Source organism: Chlorocebus sabaeus, chromosome 5 (genome assembly GCF_047675955.1).
Source record: "Chlorocebus sabaeus isolate Y175 chromosome 5, mChlSab1.0.hap1, whole genome shotgun sequence".
NCBI classification, from domain to species: Eukaryota; Metazoa; Chordata; class Mammalia; order Primates; family Cercopithecidae; genus Chlorocebus; species Chlorocebus sabaeus.
Window position 1 is genome coordinate 72,090,016 of NC_132908.1, and position 12,584 is coordinate 72,102,599.

General features: G+C 47.5%; 1 protein-coding gene and 1 pseudogene across 3 annotated transcripts in view; both read right to left on the bottom strand.

Moving 5' to 3' along the window:
• The window catches only part of CFDP1 (craniofacial development protein 1), a 142,060-nt gene extending 137,854 nt beyond the window's left edge, over positions 1 to 4,206 (bottom strand). For 2 of the 3 annotated variants that reach the window (XM_007994089.3, XM_038008259.2), the window contains exon 1: positions 3,993 to 4,182. In XM_007994089.3, the coding sequence (XP_007992280.1) occupies positions 3,993 to 4,056 (64 nt within the window). In that variant the 5' untranslated portion in view covers positions 4,057 to 4,182. Of the gene's footprint in view, positions 1 to 3,992 lie in introns of all 3 variants that reach the window. The other variant, XM_007994088.3, reaches the window with a different exon arrangement.
• Positions 4,207 to 7,354: 3,148 nt separating this feature from the next.
• LOC140711696 (protein GVQW1-like) lies at positions 7,355 to 7,793 on the bottom strand (annotated as a pseudogene).
• Positions 7,794 to 12,584: the final 4,791 nt, after the last annotated feature.

A 12,584-nucleotide genomic window follows, 5' to 3' on the forward strand; every position in this document is an offset into this window, starting at 1 on the left:
CAAGAGAATCGCTCAAACCCGGGAGGTGGAGGTTGCAGTGAGCCGAGATCACGCTACTGCACTCCAGCCTGGGCAACAAGAGCAAGGCTCCATCTCTAAATAAATAAATAAATACACTGGAGCACTCATAGAAGGTAACTAAGACAAAGTGGAGGCCAGAAGGCAAAGACTGTTTCAAAAGATTAAAGTGAAAATCTAATGAATGTAAATATTTTGGGAGATGATTTAGACAATTCTAAAAGTTTAGAGTCACATTAGTAGAGTTTGACGAAAAGAGTCAAACTCTGTAAAATATTTTAAGATTCTTATTCTGAGCCAAATATGAGTAACCATGGGCCATCATGCAGCCCTCAAGAGGTCCTGAGAGCATGTGCCCAAGGTGGTCAGGGTGCAGCTTGGTTTTATGTATTTTAGGGAGGCATGAGACATCAATCAAATACATTTGAGAAATACAGTGGTTTGGTCCATTAAGACGGAACAACTGGGGGTGGGAGTGCTTCCAAGCTATAGGTAAATTTAAATATTTTTTGTTGGCAACAGATTGAGTTTGTCTAAAAAGAAAAGAATATCTGGGTTAAGATGGAGGTTGTGGAGACCAGAGTTGCTGTTGTTGTTGTTATTGTTGTTTTCAAGACAGAGTTTCACTCTGTTGCCCAGGCTGGAGTGCAGTGGTGCAATCTCAGCTCACTGCAACCCCCATACCCCTGGTTCCAGCAATTCCCCTTCCCCTCCGGAGTAGCTGGGATTACAGGCGCACGCCACCATACCTGACTCATTTTTTTATATCTTTAGTTGAGATGGGGTTTCACTATGTTGGCCAGACTGGTCTCGAACTCCTGACCTCAGGCAATCCACCCACCTCAGCCTCCTAAAGTGCTGGGATTAAAGGTGTGAGCCACCGTGCCAGGCCACTTTTATTTTTTAAATGGAGTCTCACTGTGTTACCCAGGCTGGAGTGCAGAAGCATGATCCTGGCTCACTGCAACCCCCACCTGTTGGATTCAAGAGATTCTCGTGCCTCAGCCTCCCCAGTAGCTAGGATTACAGGTGCCCGTCACTACACCTGGCTAATTTTTATATTTTCAGTAGACACGGGGTTACACCACGTTGGCCAGGCTGGTCTTGAACTCCTGACCTCAAATGATCCACCAGCCTCTGCCTCCCTAAGTGATGGGATTATAGGCTCCAGGGCTCGGCTGAGAACAGTTTTATCATACAGATGAAGCTTTTAGCTGGCAGGCTTCAGAGAGAATAGGTTGCAAAATGTTTCTTATCAGTCTTAAAGTCTGTGTCTATGTTAATGTCGGAGATGTATAATGAGGCAGGTTCAGCCCCCACTTCCCATTACGGCCCAAAACAGCCTCACAGGTTAAATGTTAAGAGCCCTGGCTAAGGAGGAAGCCCACTCAGATGGTTGGGGGTCCTTAGAATTTTATTTTTGGTTTACAGCAGTAAGTACATAGACAGCTACGTAACAACAAAAAAAGGCAATTATTAGCACCAGAGAAAACAAGAAGTGCAGGAAAAGTAATCTGCATAACATACGGTTCAGCTGTAACAGGATGTTTATTCACACTATCATCAGGAAAAAAAACACTGGGCCTGGCCCGGTGGCTCACGCCTGTAAGCCCAGCACTTAGGGAGGCCCAGGTAGGCGGATCACTTGAGGTCAGGAGTTTGAATCAAGCCTGGCCAACATGGTGAAACCCTGTCTCTACTAAAAATACAAAAAAATCAGTCGGGTGTGCTGGCGGGCGCCTGTATTCCCTGCTACTCGGGTGGCTGAGGCAGAAGAATGGCGTGAACCCAGGAGGTAGAGCTTGCAGTGTGACGAGATCCCGCCACTGCACTCGGCCTGGGAGACAGAGAGAGATCCTTGTCTCAAAAAAAAAAAAAAAATCAGTCGGGTATCCTGGCGGGCACCTGTAAGCCCAGCTACTTAGGAAGCTGAAGCAGAACTGCTTGAACCAGCGAGGCGGAGGTTGCATTAAGCAGAGTGCGCCACTGCACTCCCGCCTGAGCAACAAAGAGAGACACTGTCTCAAAAAAAAACCACAACACTGAATACTGATCTAACCAAAATTGAACACAGGTACAATGGCAGATTAGGGAGTTGGGGAGGCCCCGAAGGTGGAAGTCTGTGGGTGTGTTGGGGGTGAGGGGAAAGAGGTCAGGAGGTAATAAAAATGATACCTACTATACATGGGTTAAATCAATAGACCACAACAGTACAACATCAAATTCACAAAGTGGAAAGAAGTTTCTCCTGAGGAACATTAAATCAAATAGGGATGAGGGGTGATGGGAATGCATAGCTTTTTTTTTTTTTGAGGTAGAGTCTCGCCCTGTCATGTCACCCAGGCTGTAGTGCAGTGGCGAGATCTCGGCTCACTGCAACCTCCGCCCCCCGGGTTTAAGCGATTCTCCTGCCCCAGCCTCTTGAGAAGCTGGGACTACAGGCGCATGCCACCACGATGTCCAGCTAATTTTTGTGTTTTTGGAACACACGGGGTTTTACCATGTTGTCTAGGATGGTCTCGATCTCTTGACTTCGTGATCCGCCCGCCTTGGCCTCCCAAAGTGTTGGGATTATAGGCGTGAGCCACCGCGCCAGGCATGGAATGTCTAGTTTTCAACGTGCCTTTTAGAAATACTTCACTAGCCGGGGCGCGGTGGCTCAAGCCTGTAATCCCAACATTTTGGGTGGCCGAGGTGGGAGGATCACTTGAGCCCAGGAGTTCGAGACTAGCTGGGCAACATAGTAAGACGCCATTTCTACAAAAAGAAAAACTTTAAAAAATTAGCCGGGCGCGGTGGCTCACGCCTGTAATCCCAGCACTTTGGGAGGCCGAGGCGGGCGGATCACAAGGTCAGGAGATCGAGACCACGGTGAATCCCCGTCTCTACTAAAAATACAAAAAATTAGCCAGACGCGGTGGGGGGACGCCAGTAGTCCCACCTACTTGGGAGGCTGAGGCAGGAGAATGGCGTGAACCCGGGAGGCGGAGCTTGCAGTGAGCCGAGATCGCGCCGCTGCACTCCAGCCTGGGCGACAGAGCGAGGAGCGAGACTCCGTCTCAAAAAAAAAAAAAAAAAAAAAAATTAGCCGGGCGTGGCAGCCTGCACCTGTAGTCCCAGCTACTCCAGAGGCTGAGACTGGAGGATCGCTTGAGCCCAGGAGTTTGAGGTTGCAGTGAGCCAAGATCGCGTCACTGCACTCCAGCCTGGGCAACAGCAAGACCCTATCTTTAAAAACGAAATAAAACAGAACAGAACGAAATTAAACAAAGAGAATAGGGACGACTCTTGGGTTGGGTTTTGTTAGTCTGTTTCTGGTTTGTTTAGTCTTTCAACTGAGGATCTGAATGGGTGAAGATACTTTCAATGAGATGGGTATGTCTGGAGCAGACCAAGAAGGGGTAACAGGTAGGTTTCTTCAGTTAAGATTCATTGTCACCCCGTTCGGGTTGAGATCCCTAAGGAAAGAAAGTTCTGAGAGAAGAGGATGGGTAGACGTCACAATAAGGCAAAAAGCATCACAGGGGGAACTTCCTATCAGAACTTTCTAACAATCAGGCGGAGAGCAGACAGCTCTATCTTGGACGGGGTGGTGGCCAGCAGCTCTCTCGGGCCAGGGCTGAAGAAAACCTCCAACGCTCGGACTGCCTCCCCGACTTCCGAAGCAGCGGTGTAGTTCGGGGCTGACCGACGAGCATCCCTAGGGACAGGGCCGTGTTCACGTGCCGGTTCCCGCGCTGCAAGAGGGGGCGGCGGCCGGAGCTGGCCCAGGGGGAGGGCGGCACGGAACCGCCACGCGCACACGCCTCGGGCCGGGGCGGCCGAGGATGAGGGGCCTCAGGGAGCGGACGCTCGAGAACGGGCGCCCCCGGGACCACCTGGGCCACGGGGCCGACGCCCGTGGGGGCAGAGCGCGCCTCACGTGAGGCGAGGGGCGGGGCAATCCGCTCCTCGCCTCAGGCGGAATCGCTCACCCGACGGCACGTAGTCCTCGTCCTCCTCCGACGTGGAGAAGTCTTCGGAGTCGAATTCCTCCATGTTGCTGCCGCTTGATGCCGGTCAAACTCGCAGGACCGCAGCAGCTGCCTCCAACGGCAAAGCTCTAGCGAGAGACCATAGAGCCCCGGCAGCGACGACGGCAGCTAGGGCGGCCCCGACAGCGCTTTGCACATGCGCAGAGAGTACTACGTGGTTTCCTTACGACACTTCCGGCCGATGCCTGCGGGCTGGCGTCCCTGAGGCCCTCACTGCGAGCCCGAACCCGCCCGGACGCGGTGCATGCTGGGACTTGTAGTCTTCGGCGCTGCCTCGCCGCCTTCATTTACTAACTCTGCTTAAATAAAATTACATATCTGTGGAAATACAGGTGACCTTCATTAATCATTAGTTCGTAATGTCAAATTCACTTACTTGCTAAAATGTATTTGTAACCCTAAAATCAATCATCACGGTACTTTCTGGGGTTCTTCCCGGGCATGCGCAGAGGGTGAAAATTTGGAGTTGGCGGAGGTACAGGTTCCCAGCTGAGGTTTGAACTAGGCAGAAGCCCCACCTTCTAATTGCACCTCCCGTGCTGTAAACAAAGAGTCCTTTCCGCAATCTGTTTACTGACACTTTTTTTTCTGCTTTTTGTGGGTGCTTTTGCTGTTTAAAATGGCCCCCAAGCGTAGAGCTGAAGCTCTAGCCGGTGTTCCTAAGCAAAAGGAAGACATTGACGTGCCTTACTGAGAAAGTCCACGTGTTGGATAAGCTCCGATCAGGAATGAGTTACTGTGCTGTTGGCCATGAGCTCAATGTTAACGAGTCGACAATCCCGTACATCAAGAAAAAGGTAAAGGAAATTCACCGATCTGTCCGTGAGGCCGCTCCGGATAGTGCTGAAGTGACCTACATCGTGCGTGATGAAGCTATGGAAAAGATAGAAAAGCGGCTAAATTTGTGGATTCATGAGATGTCGACGGATTAAAAACAAACAAACAAAACGTAGTGGACCGCACTGTTGTGAGGCTGAAAGCCAAAGTTATCTATGGTCACGTTACCCAGGGTCAGAGGTATGCTAAACCTTTCTCGGCGAGTGCTGGCTGGCTCGCGCGTTTCAAAACGGCGATACGGGTAAAAAATGTTAAACTTGCTGGTGAGGCGAGTTCTGCAGATCAAAAGGCTGCGGAAGAATTTTAAAAATACTTGCTAAGTGTTATACAGGAAAAGCGTTATGTGGAAGAGCAGGTTTTCAATGAGGATGAGACTGGCTTATTTTACAAGGATATTGGCAAACGAACCTACATAATGCAAACGGCCTCCAAAGCCCCTGGCTTTAAATCATGCCAGGATCATGCACCCTTGTTATTGTGCGCCAATGCCAAGGGCGACTTTAAGTGCAAACCCCTAATGGTGTACAGAACTCCAAATCCACAAGCACTTAACGGGAAATACGGGAACCATCTGCCAGTCCACTGGAGTTGGAACAGAAAAGTGTGGATGATGTCCTATTGGTTCGACAGCTGCTTCATCCCAGAAGTTGAACACTATCTCCAGGGCAGAAACCTTGCCTTCAAGGTTTCGTTTGTTTGTTTTTTAACGGAGTTTCGCTCTGTCACCCAGGCTGGAGTGCAGTGGTGCAATCTCAGCTCACTGCAAGCTCTGCCTCCCGGGTTCACACCATTCTTCTGCCTCAGCCTCCCGAATAGCTGGAACTACAGGCGCCCACCAGCATGCCCGGCTAATTTTTTGTATTTTCAGTAGAGGCGGGGTTTCACCGTGTTAGCCAGGATGGTCTCGATCTCCTGACCTCGTGATCCGCCCGCCTCGGCCTCCGAAAGTGCTGGGATTACAGGCGTGAACCTGTAATCCGCGCCCGGTGCCTTCAAGGTTTTATTAATTTTCGATAATGCGACAATCCATTGCTGCAAAGAACTTGAAAATGCACAACCCAACATAGAAGTTCTTTTTATGCCCCCAAACACTAAGTCTCTCATTCAACCCCTCAGTCAGGGCATAATAAAAGCGTTTAAGGCACACTACACAAGGGAGCTTTATACGAAGGCCTGTGAGGCTCTCAGGACCAACAAGGAAACCGCCATGCTTGACTATTGGAAGTCGGTCACTATACTCAACGTCATTGATTATGTCCGCACAGCCTGGGAGCATTGGTCAGGCTACTATCAATAACTGTTGGGAAAAGGTTTGGCCAGACTGCGTGGAGAATTTTGAAGGCTTTTAAGGTGTTACACAAAATATAAAGAACAGTGTCAGAGACATAATGCATATGGCACAGCAGATAAGTGGAGAGGGCTTTGATGACATGAAGGAAGGAGATATGGAGGAGATTTTGGCAGAGAAGGCAGTGGAACCAATGAAGACCTGGATGAGATGGCAAAACAAGGCATTGGAGTTGATGAAGAGGATGGCCATGAAAGTCGGCCCGAAACTTCCAGAATTGTCCCTCTCACAGCAGCCAGAATACTGGAATGGAGTTCTTTCTGCCTTGGAAAAAAAACTTTTATCGACATGGAAGAGTGTGACTCTATGCTTGATCGAAGCCTCACATTTAAGCGCCTGGCCCTCACTGCGTTTGCCCCTTATACCGAGATGCTTAAAGACTTCAGGCAGAAAAGCCAAGCAGGCGGCCGGGCGCGGTGTTTCAAGCCTGTAATCCCAGCACTTTGGGAGGCTGAGACGGGCGGATCACAAGGTCAGCAGATCAAGACCATCCTGGCTAACACGGTGAAACCCCGTCTCTACTAAAAATACAAAAAAATTAGCCGGGCGTGGTAGTGGGCGCCTGTAGTCCCAGCTACTCGGGAGGCTGAGGCAGGAGAATGGCGGGAACCCAGGAGGCGGAGCTTGTAGTGAGCTAAGATCGTGCCACTGCACTCCAGCCTGGGCGACAGAGCAAAGACTCCGTCTGAAAAAAAAAAAAAAAAAAAAAAAAAGCCAAGCAGGCAAGGCTAATGCAATTTCCCAAGCCAGTTTGGGAGGGAAGATTGCCCACTCCTTCAACAAGTGTCAAGAGCCGACTCCTAAGGTAGAAATGCCAGAGTTTCACCTGCCACCCTCTTCCTCTTCTGCAGAATAAATTTCACTCACCCCTCCCCTGGTTTCTGTGGCACAAGCCAAGGTCGAGAGGTTTAACCACATTGTGCAGGTCCATCAACCATAAGATTTTAGTTGATATTTTTATAAAACTTAGGATGCTCCATCTTTTTCACTTTATTTGTATTGCTGTACTGTAGCGTATACAGTATGTGTGCGAAGTAGTGTACGTGTTTACTGTGGGAACTGTACGGTATGTTATGCTGTTTACTGTATATGGGTACTATATGTGTGTACTCTGTGTGTGACAATGAAAAGGTAGTACAGGCCGGGTGTGGTGACTCACACCTGTAATCACAGCACTTTGGGAGGCCGAGGTGGGCGGATCACAAGGTCAGGAGTTCAAGACCATCTTGACCAACATGGTGAAACCCTGTCTCTTCTAAAAATACAAAAATTAGCTGTGCGTGGTGGCAGGCGCCTGTAATCCCAGCTACTCAGGAGACTGAAGCAGGAGAATCGTTTGAACCTGGGAGTCGGAGGTTGCAGTGAGCCGAGATCATGCCATTGCACTCCAGCCTGGACAAAAGGGCAAGACTCTGACTCAAAAGAAAAGAAAAAAAAAAGGTAGTACAATCTCAGTGTACTAGAGTACATTACACCAAACTACTGTCATTGAAATTTTATTGTAAATACTGCAGATTATTTCTAAGAAAAACATATTAAATAAGGTGTCTTTGAACAGAAACACACATAAAACAAAGTTACATACTGATCAGTTGACACAAGTGTTGACCAGAGTTTCACAGGAACCTAACCCTGTATTTCACCCAGGAGCCATGATTCAGTTTTTGCTAATTCAATGTTCTCGACAACTTTATAGACATAACTACTGTGAATACAAAGAATGGACTATTCAGGAATGCAGTTATCATCCACATGAACTCTTCAAGTTAAACCATATGGAAGTGCAACCATATATAATCTTTACCATGTCTTCAGATTAAAACATTTTAATGATCTATTTATGAGGTAACAATCAGAAGCAAATTCAGAAGAGACATCAATGACTACCATACTATTTGGTTTTGTTTGTTTGTATTTGAGATGGAGTCTCGCTCCCTGGTTCAAGCAATTTCCCTGCCTCAGCTTCCCGAGTAGCTGGGATTACAGGCACACGCCACCACGCCTGGCTAATTTTTTTGTATTTTTAGTAGAGATGGGGTTTCACCATGTTAGCTAGACTGGTCTCAAACTCCTGACCTCAGGCAATCTGCCTGCCTCGACCTCCCAAAGTGCTGGGATTACAGGCGTGAGCTACCGTGCCTGGCAACTATTTGTTTATCCTGTACACAGATAGGAGTTTTTGTCAGCTGAAATGGCTCCTCATTGATACTCTGGACTAGACTGGGTCTGTAAATCCAGGAAATCAAGAAATAAATCTTTTGTGAATCAAGGAATAGACGAGACATGCATGTGATTAATAAGACATTACAATGGCTCTATACCAGCAAATTTTAAAAAATAGCCTTATTGAGACACAATTCACACACCATAAAATGTACCCATTTAAAGTGCACAGTTCAGTCCAGGCACGGTGGCACTCTAGCCTGGGTGACAGAGTGAGACTTCGACTCAATAAAATAAAATAAAATTTGAAAGTGCACAATTCAATCGTTTTTGGTATATTCAGACTTGCACAATCATCACTAAATCCATCTAGAACATTTTCATTGCCCCAAAAATAAACCGTTTCTCATTCCCCATTCATGCTCATTCTTCTCCTCAAAGACCATCCTCTATAGATTTGCTTATTCTAAACATTTATTTCATATGAATGGAATCAGACAATATGTGGTCTTTGAGGCCTGGTTTCTTTCACTTAGCAAGACATTTTCAAAGTTCATTTCTCTTAGGTATATCGTCAGTGGGATTGCCTGATCATATAATTGCCTTACGCCTGTAATGCCAGCACTTTGGGAGGCTGAGGTGGGCGGATCACCTGAGGTCAGGAGTTCAACACCAGCCTGGTCAACACGGTGAAACTCCGTCTCTACTAAAAATACAAAAATTAGCCGGGCATGGTGGCATGCACCTGTAATCCCAGCTACCTAGGAGGCTGAGGCAGGAGAATTGCTGGAACCTAGGAGGCAGAGGCTGCAGTGAACCGAGATTGCGCCACTGCACTCAAGCCTGGGCAACAGAGCAACACTCCGTCTCAAAACAAAAAAAAACCTTTTGAAGAACTGCCAAAGTGCTTTCCAAAGCAGTTGTACCATTTTATATTCTCACCAGCAGCATGTGAGGGTTACAATTTCTCTATCCCCTTGCCAATGCCCTCTCTTATTCTAGCCATCCTAGTGAGTATGAAGTGGCATCTCACTGTAGTTTTCATTTGCACTTCCCTGATGACTAATGGAGTTAAGCATCTTTGCATGTCCTAATTGGCCATTGTATATGTTCGTTGGAGAAATATCTTTTGAGATGTTTTGCCCTTTTTATTCATATTTATTTTTTTGAGATGGAGTCTTGCTCTGCTGCCCAGGCTGGAGTTCAGTGGTGTGATCTCAGCTCATTGCAAGCTCCGCCTCCTGGGTTCCAGCAATTCACCTGCCTCAGCCTCCCAAGTAGCTGGGACCACAGGTGTGAGCCACCACATACGGCTTTGTATTTTTAGTAGAGATGGGGTTTCATCATATTGGTCAGGCTAGTCTCGAACTCCTGACCTCAAGTGATCTACCCACCTCAGCCTCCCAAAGTGCTGGAATTACAGGCATGAGCCACCATGCCTGTTTTGCCCATTTTAAAATTGGGTTGTCTTTTTGTTGATTTTTTTTTTTTTAATGGGGGCTCACTGTTGCTCACGCTGGAGTATAGCAGTGCCACCATGGCTCACTTCAGCTTCAGCCTCGACCTCCCTGGTCTCAGGCAATCCTCCCACCTCAGCCTCCTGAGTAGCTGGAACTACAGGTGCACATCATCATGCCTAGCTAATTTTTTTTTTTTTTTTTTTTGAGACGGAGTCTCGCTCTTGTCGCCCAGGCTGGAGTGCAATGGCATGATCTTGGCTCACCACAACCTCCGCCTCCCAGGTTCAAGCGATTCTCCTGCCTCAGCCTCCTGAGTAGCTGGGATTACAGGCATGCGCCACCACGCCCGGCTAATTTTTGTATTATTAGTAGAGACGGGCTTTCACCATCTTGGCCAGGCTGGTCTTGAACTCCTGACCTTGTGATCTGCCCGCCTCAGCCTCCCAAAGTGCTGGGATTACAGATGTGAGCCACTGTGCCTGGCCACACCTAGCTAATTTTTATACCTTTTGTAAAGACGGGGTTTCATCATGTTGGTCCAGTTGGTCCACTACCAGGCTGGTCCAGTCCTTTGTGACTTGAACATATTTCCTCATATTTTGTGAGGTTTGCACGTTTTTTGAAAGACAGCATCCTGCTGTATTGCCCAGGCTGGAGAGCAGTGGTACATAGCCCCAATGAAGCCTCCAACTCCTGGGTTCAAGCAATCCTCCCACCTCAGCCTCCTGAGTAGCTAGAACTTCAGGTGCACACAACCACACCCAGCTAACTTTTAAAAATATAAATATTTTGTAAAGATAGGGTCTTGCTGCCGGGCGCAGTGGCTCATGCCTGTAATCCCAGCACTTTGGGAGCCCAAGGCGGGCAGATTACCTGAGGTCAGAAGTTCGAGATCAGCCTGGGCAACACGGTGAAACCCCATCTCTACTAAAAATACAAAATTAGCCGGGCGTGGTGGCACATGCCTGTAACCCAGCTACTCAGGAAGCTGAGGCAGGAGAATCGCTTGAACCTGGGAGGCGGAGGATGCGGTGAGCCGACAAGAGTCAATCTCTGTCTTACCACAAAAAAAAAGAAAAAAAAAAAAAAAAAGAGTCCTGCCATGTTACCCAGGTTGTTCTCAAACTCATGACCTAACCCAGTCCTCCCACCAGGGTTTCCCAAATTGCTGGGATTACAGGCATGAGCCACCATGTCTGGCTATTCACACTTTCTTGAAGGGTCCTTCAAAGTCGTTTTTAATTTTGATGAAGTCCAATTTATCTATTTTTGTTTATTTTCCCTTGTGCTTTTGGAATTGTATCTAAGAAAGCTTTACCTAAGCCAAGATCATAAAATTTACCCTTGTTTTCTTCTAAGAGTTTTAGTTCTTGCATTTAGGTTTATGATCCATTTAAGCACACTTTTTTTTTTTTTTTTTTTTTTTTTTTTTGAGACAGAGTTTCGCTCTTGTTGTCCAGGCTGGAGTGCAATAGTGTGATCTCGGCTCACCGCAACCTCCACCTCCTGGGTTCAAGCGATTTTCCTGCCTCAGCCTCCCAAGTAGCTGCGATTACAGGCATACGCCACTACGTGTGGCTAATTTTGTATTTTTAGTATAGACCAGGTTTCTCTATGTTGGTCAGGCTGGTCTTGAACTCCTGAGCTCAGGTGATCTACCTGCCTCGGCCTCCCAAAGTGCTGGGATTACAGGCATGAGCCACCGCACCCGGCCTAAGCACACTTTTCTTATGGGAGAGTAATGGAAAAATAGATGTAAAATTTGAACCCAGTACTTGAGAGTTGACCATTCTTGGCCTCATTTACCTTGGACAGCATAAATGGTGTCCTACAGCAACAAATCAGAATGTAGCCTTTTGTCCCGTCACTGAGAGTCTGGGGAACAGGAGCCATTGCGTTCTCTGGCAGACACTCCCCAGCCCCCATTTCTCCTAGCACTCCATGTGATTGTTCAGATTTACAACTAGAGTTTCTGACCACTTTAAGGGTAATCAGAGTGGGAATTACTTTCTAATAGTTGAGATGAAAAAAAAAAAAAAATTGGTGGCAACCAGGGCAAATCCAGCTTAAAATCATGTATTGTTTAAGTGTTTTATAGCCAGGCCCACAATTACAGGTGGCTCCCAGCTGTAATCCCAGCACTTTGGGAGGCCAAGGTGGGCGGATCATTTGAGGTCAGGAGTTTGAGACCATCCTGGCCAACACAGTGAAACCTCGTCTCTACTAAAAATACAAAAATTAGCTAGGTGTGCAGGCGCACATCTGTAATCCCAGCTCCTCGGGAGGCTGAGGCAGGAGAATCGCTTGAATCTGGGAGGTGAAGGTTGCAGTGAGCCGAAATAGCACCACTATACTCCGGCCTGGGCAACAGAGCACAACTGTGTCTCTAAATAAATAAATAAATAATAAAAGTGTTTTACACAAGTTTAAATTAGTTGCTAACACTTAAAAATGGAGATTTCAAACAGTAACCTAGATTTCCAGCTTCTCTTGAAAATGAGTATCTGGCAAGATTGGGTTAATCATTGAACAAAGCAGAAACAGGTTGGAGCCAAGCAATAGCTGACTCCCTCGGACAGAGCTCTCCACTTGGCCACAGCACAAATCCCTCCAACTCCCTCAAGACTCCTGGCTCACTGTTCTGTTTTCTTGGCAATTTAGGGTATCTTCCCTGCCAAGCTCAGCATCTTTGGTCCCCATCTTCCACTGTCTCTTTCCACTGTC